The following is a 6,802-nucleotide window of genomic DNA, read 5'->3' as shown; positions in this document are numbered from 1 at the left end:
TATACCTCTGGTACATGTTTCTGGATAGGCGCTTGAAACAGATTAACAGGATCACACGAGTGCCACTTTCGATACCGGCCATCGAATTCGATCTCCATTAAATGTCTGGCGACAGATGTAAACATCATTTGACACTGTTGACCTTGAATCTTGTAATTGAATTCGAATATTTTATTGTAACGTGATCTTCCTTCTATTCTTAAACCCTGATTTCGTGATGGTATCCCTGATATAGTTTTTGCTACTAACGGCTTCTCTGCTACGTTTAGAACCTTGATTGCTCTACCTCCGCCGCCTGCCGCCATTTCTGAACGGAAGTTGTCAAGTTGAATTCGAATAGATTATAGAATATACAATTACTGAACTAATTTAAAACGATTTTCGGGGGTTTTTAGAACCCTAGTGTTTTCCCGCCCTTTATTTAACGGATTTAATTTTAATAATAATCTAAATCTAAATATAATAGACATAATTAAGCTTTTGGTCCCTATAGTTTGTAATAGATTATAAGATGGCCCCTAAACTTATTTTTTGACTTGGTTGGACGGTTGGTGCTTTACAGGTTACGCGGTTGGTCTTTGTAGCTTATGACCATTACATATTGTTGTTAAATTCAGTCATATGTCATGTGAGTGAGGGTATTTTCATAATTTTATCTATTCTATTTTATTTTCTAAAATATAATCTATCTATCTATTAATTAATATATATAAAGCTCTAAAATGATAATGTAATCATTAAGCTAATTATTTTTTACTTTTCATAATGATGATGTCATAATTATATATTAATTTAATTAAAAAATTAATACTTATAAAAGGAAATATTAATTTTTCATAGATTACAATTTAATTTTTTCTAAAAAATTTAAAAGACATTTATTATTATTAATAATTATATTATTATTATTATTATTATTATTATTATTATTATTATTATTATTATTATTATTATTATTATTATTATTATTATTATTATTATTATTATTATTATTATTATTATTATTATTATTATTAAAAATATAGGAAATATTAATCTCTCCTAAATTGTAATTTTATTTTTCTAAAAAAAATTAAAAGACATTTATTATTATTAATAATTATTATTAATATAAACATAAATACTCAACTTTGAGCGGACTTTATGTTTGTAAAATTAACGAAAAGTTTCTTAGTCGGAATCTGTGGTTCCATGAGACAATAAACTAAATGACTTTAATATTTATATTCACTTAATAACTAAAACATATAATTAAACTAATTGTTTCGTTTAAACAAACACGTGTTTCCACGGTTCATTTTACTAGTTAAACTAATAAACTCCATATTTCATCTTTCCCAAATTCTCAAACTTTAGATTTTCCAAATTTCTCAAAACCATTTCAATTGCAAATCTACTACCTTCAAAATTTAATAAACTTTTCAAGGCCACTTACAGATATAATACCTAAACCTTTTCTCTTTGACCTTCAAATCAAAAATCAAACACATGACAATCTCAAGTCTATAGTTATCAAATTCAGTAAAAGATATGATCAAAACACACAATTTTCGTCGCTATAATCTTAGATTGAGAATTTACAAATCATAAAGGGTGGGAAAATAAAAGTGGGTTCTGAATTAAGGCGGTGCAGTACCTGGTTCAGTTTACGGAGGTACATTGTTTAATTACCTACATTATATACATTATATATACGATATTTGTACAAATTGGTGTATCATAGTTTTTACGTATTGATCATTAAAATTACAAAACATTCTTTAGTGTTCATTATGTCTGGTCTAACATGGCTGTTTTCAAATTATTTCTTTCAAACCGTTCATCAAATTCAATATATCTCATTATTTATATACGAGAACAATACTCAATCTCGCACATACAAGGTATGTGGAGGTGAGATCTTAGTATTTTATATGTTAGATAAAATTTGATTAAATAATTATATGTATTTATTTTCAACATATAAAAATACAAACTTTTAAAACTTATACATATATAATTGTACTTCTACGGTCTCAGTTATATTGGATGGTATTCGTTTTTGTGAAGTCTCGAATTAATCATGCACTTTAATAAATAGATAAAAGTAAAGTGGAAAAGTTTATTTATACATTTAATGTATGGATGTAAAACAAAAAGAGTAACTGAGACAGAGAGTTAAAAAAAAGTAAAACTTTCTTTACAAAGATTCATTATACAATTTGGCTTTAAAAAAAAAAAAGTCAAACTTTCTTTACAATCTGGCTTAAAGATTCACTATATGCTTATATAGTGAATAAGTTCGGTGCCAACGCGCTTTCTAAATTTTAATGTTTTACTAGTCTCGGCGCATGCATTTTAATGTGTCACCGGCATCACGTTATTTGGAAGCGTCAAAGTGTTTGGGCCAAACATTGAACGAGTTAAAAACTATAGAAATCACGTGTAGATGGACCGAGACCCGTGCTATCTAATACTAGTTTGCTGTCATTGCAGATACTACAACGACTGCTTAACACTGGATCACTCAGTGTTCCTGTTCCCGCTATTTAAGACTTCAAACAACACATTACATAGTAATTGATTATTGTGCGATTGCAACCAGTAGTTTTGGTTATTGTTGTATTTGATTCATACTTCATCTACATTACCGTTATAGATCCAAGTTTTGGTTCCATTACTATTTGCTAATGTGTTTGATTACATGTTATACAAAACCAGTAGTTTTGGTTGCTGGTAGTTCAAGCCATTTTATGTGTTTTAAAGTTACTCTCCATCCGCCTTAAATATGTAAAACTAAGGTCCAATATAACACTACAAATTTGGTGTGTATAGCTTACAAAAAAATTAATGTATGGACTACATTTTTTCAAACTGCTTGTTGTTGAACTATCATGCAAAGAGCATTGGATTTTAATTTGTATTAACCCAAACCAACTAGCTAGCCGTTCTAACACTACAAATATAGTGCAACAAGTTAATGTGGCATATGAAACCTGTCAAAAGCAACAAAATAACTTTAAGACACGACTTGACCATTGTGAAGCTGCAGAATTTAGTTTATGAAGACTGTAAACCAAAATCTCATTTCTTACAAATAATTGACTTCATCAAACAGAGTTGTAATCCCTTGAATCCAAAAATTTGTTTGAAATCCAACGGACCAATCAGAGCGCGACATGTGGCGCGACAATCACATGTGATTGGAAAAAAAATTCAAAAATTTTTATTTTGGAAAAAAAAAATTTGAAAAAAAAAATTGAATTTTTTTTTTAATTTAGCATGTCAAATCCAATCACATGTGATTGTAAACCTCAATCACATGTGATTTTGCATATCAAATCCAATCACGTGTGATTGAAAAAAAATTCAATTTTTTTTTTCAAATTTCAACCGGAAACAGACTTTAATTCGGTGATTTGATCAAGTTTGTTAGCGTTTCGTGTTAATATCTTCAAAATTTCAGATTTTAATTCGGTGATTTGATCAAGTTTTGATCAAAAACTTGGTGTTTGAAGGGTTTTAGCACAAATTTATTGAAATTCGTCATTATTTGTCATTTTATTGAATTTTTTTTTTCAATCACATGTGATTGAATTTGACATGCAAAATCACATGTGATTAGATTTTACAATCAATAAATCACATGTGATTAGCATGCAGAATCACATGTGATTTACTGCATTTCAAATCCAATCACATGTTATTGAAAAAAAAAATTGAAAAAAAAATTTTCGAAATTTTTATTTTTTTTAATTTGAAATTTTTTTTTGAAAAATATATATATATATATATATATATATATATATATATATATATATATATATATATATATATATATATATATATATATATATTCTTATTTAAAAAAAAAAAAATTCAATCCATGTGATTATCGCGCCACATGTCGCACTCTGATTGATTCTTAGATCTCAACTTAAGAATTGGTTTCATTTGAATATTCCTCTCATCAAACATTATATAAAGAGAACTAGAAAATCAAAAATGTAAAACGATCATCCAATTTTATGTATTAATTGTCATGTCCCACAACAAGCAAGACATTGGAAACGAGAGACAATAACTAAAATCATTAATGAATTGTGGTTAAGGATCCAAGTAGACAAGTTCTGCTTTCGAGGAAGCTCGTGGGAACCGTATAACATCCTTAGCGAAGTTGAATTTTTCATTCGCATCACTAGTTTCACGGGGTCGGATTGATATCTTTTCAAGAGTGGGAGAATGCTCAAGTAAAAGCTTTATAAACAGCAACAAAGGTCTTGATCTTTCGACATCCATTATATTTATAGTTTTTAATCCATTCAATGTTTGGTGCAAACAGTCAAACGCTTCCAAATAAGCTAATGCTGGTTTCACATCCAAATCCAAATGCATGTTCTCAAGATCCTAGAAATACATTAGAAGTGAGACTGACTGTGTATTCAAAAAACCCTAGAAATACATCTAAATACGTGATTATTATAAAAGCACACACAACACAAAACGCACAAGAGAAAACGTATAGCACTCTTTACCTGATTATCGAAATCAAGTCGTTCTAAGTTAGGCGAGTTCCGAAGAATGCATAAAACACCTTGAAGTTGAAACAAATCACCAAATTTGAATTCGTATAAGGTGAGTAACTCTAAACTATTAGCAGGGTGTGGAAGCCACTTGGGAATATTTTCTGCAATAGAAAACTGTGAGGATGAAAGTGAGATTTTAAGTTACCAAAGAAGATATGGACGATGATATGAAAGAATATATGAGAACAAAAATGAATTATTAGAATTTAAGTTCAAAATAATACCTGGAGAAAATACCCGTTGATAAGTAAAATACAAAGACATGGCATATTACTTAACAAGCTAGCCAAATTAACTCTTTCAACTCCTTGAATGGGTTTTAGGAAAACTAAACCAACCGATTTACTATTCAATAACTGAAGCAAAGTTGCATCAGGGCAACTTATGACCACTAACACAAACAACTTTGTAGACTTGATCTTGAAATTGTAAACATTGGTGCATTCAAACAGTTTCAACTTCTTAAGTTGTGGTATGTTGATGATAGTTCCATGCAAGTTAGCCCCAAATTCAATATTCTTGAGCGAGAGATTTTTGAGATAGAGAAACCCTTGAAACTCGAGTGATGGTTTAATGATACAGTTTCCAAGTTTGAGCTTTCTTAATTCTAGACAACGAAAAAAATAACATGGAAGTTGATAACGTCGTTTTTTATTAATAATGACAAGTTCTCTAACACCGTCTCTTGACAAGGATAACATCCACTGATCGACTTCTTGAAAGCTATCAAGAATCATGTTTGGTATGTGAAGATGTAACTTTAAGATAGGACCCTTTAGAAAGTAAAAGATTTGGTTTGTGATCCTAATAAACCCATTATGACCAAAAGCTCCTTTTTTGGCAAACTTTTCAGAGAAACGTTTATCAAGAACCAGCGACCTCATTGAGGTCCATTTGTACCTCCATCTTTTTGATAAAACATGTGTCTTCACAGCATCTTGAATTGGAAGCTTCTCTAAAATCAAGTCAATCAAATTCTCGGGCAAGTTACTGAATCTATCCACTTCGGTACAAGTTACAAGCCTCCTCTTAGTATTATAATTATTACCTGTCATAAAATTCAATAAAGAAAAACAAATCCATCGTAATACTCTTGATTTGTGTCTTTATTGTAAATGGACTTGAAATTAACATGACAAGTAACAAAATAAACACTTGTCTGCAATACTTATTATTGAAGGTTGAAAGCATTTTTCTTCACACTCTTAATAATATGCCGCTGACTGTCGATAGTAACATTTTCATCAACTATCAGGAAATGAACATTCTCCTTACAAAAGAAGGGTTGTATCATGGGAATGATGTCGGATGACATAACTAAGTGGTGGAACAAAGTACTCAAGTGGTTAATAATACAAGTGTACTACTGAAGAGATAAGTAGAGACAACAATAAACATCTCAAAGAGAGAAACGAGGCGATTGCAGAAATAAACAAAGTTGAGTAGTCGAACAAGAAGGTTCAAAAAGTTATTAAGGGTAAAAATGGGGGCTATGAAATCTTAAATGGTCGTAATAGTGTCCATCCTAAAGCAATACTACGCAGTATCCAAAAGCATACGAGAAACAATTTCCTTATACATACAGAGTTATAGCTAAGGTCGACATCTGGTTTTGCTTTGAAGAAAGAAGTACTCACAAAGAAATGAAAGATGTATAGCTAGTGGCATATCCTTAACAAACTCATTTTTGCATCATGCCGAAATAAGACAGCGTAGCCTTATAGGCACTAGGATGAACAATGTACTAACTTAAGTGGGTATCAAATGAAGGTCTTGTTGTTTCAGCTCCAACATAGGTGTATCAAATGAAGGTCTTGTTGGATGAAAAGGTTGTTTTCTTAAACCCAAGTGTTAGACCTTGATTCCAAGCAGACACTCATAAAATAAGGCTATTTTTACACTAAGCCAATCCTATCATACTTGCTACTTCACTTTTTAGGGCTTCTAATAAATGTCTAGGTATAATTTTGGTTACTTGGATATGATTAAAATAAATCGCCAACTAGGTTATAACAATGATAATTACATAAAGTTGCCAAACCAGGACCTACGAATCAACTGGAATAAAGTATGTATGTATTATTATAGAATTAGAGACCAGAAGATAAAAAGTCGAATAGATAGAAATTACAACAGGAATCAAGTTTTTTCAAACATAAGTACATTTATATGAAAGAATTAAACCAAATTATGAGGTAAAAATAAACTTACCCATATTCAGAATTATAGATGAATCC

At 30.1% G+C, this 6,802-nt stretch overlaps 1 protein-coding gene across 1 annotated transcript; it reads right to left on the bottom strand.

Annotated features, from left to right (window-relative positions):
* Window positions 1-4,086: 4,086 nt before the first annotated feature.
* LOC139875132 (F-box/FBD/LRR-repeat protein At1g13570-like) lies at window positions 4,087-5,880 on the bottom strand. Its single transcript, XM_071862496.1, has 4 exons — window positions 5,790-5,880; window positions 4,790-5,613; window positions 4,515-4,679; window positions 4,087-4,386 (listed from the first exon to the last, which is right to left on the bottom strand). Exons 1-4 carry the CDS (start codon window positions 5,878-5,880, stop codon window positions 4,087-4,089), a joined length of 1,380 nt encoding a protein of 459 aa, XP_071718597.1.
* Between the last annotated feature and the right edge of the window lie 922 nt (window positions 5,881-6,802).

This window comes from Rutidosis leptorrhynchoides, chromosome 11 (genome assembly GCF_046630445.1).
Source record: "Rutidosis leptorrhynchoides isolate AG116_Rl617_1_P2 chromosome 11, CSIRO_AGI_Rlap_v1, whole genome shotgun sequence".
NCBI classification, from domain to species: Eukaryota; Viridiplantae; Streptophyta; class Magnoliopsida; order Asterales; family Asteraceae; genus Rutidosis; species Rutidosis leptorrhynchoides.
Note: the sequence above shows the minus strand (reverse complement) of the source record. Positions and strands in the feature narration are given on the sequence as shown.

What these genes read in the sequence shown, in the direction of transcription:
- LOC139875132 (XM_071862496.1), bottom strand. Translation starts at nt 5,880, where the DNA reads ATGTCATCCGACATCATTCCCATGATACAACCCTTCTTTTGTAAGGAG. An exon ending in TGAAAATGTTACTATCGACA is followed by an intron (nt 5,614 to 5,789) that starts GTCAGCGGCATA and finishes ATTTTATGACAG; the next exon opens with GTAATAATTATAATACTAAG. An exon ending in GACTTGATTTCGATAATCAG is followed by an intron (nt 4,387 to 4,514) that starts GTAAAGAGTGCT and finishes ATGTATTTCTAG; the next exon opens with GATCTTGAGAACATGCATTT.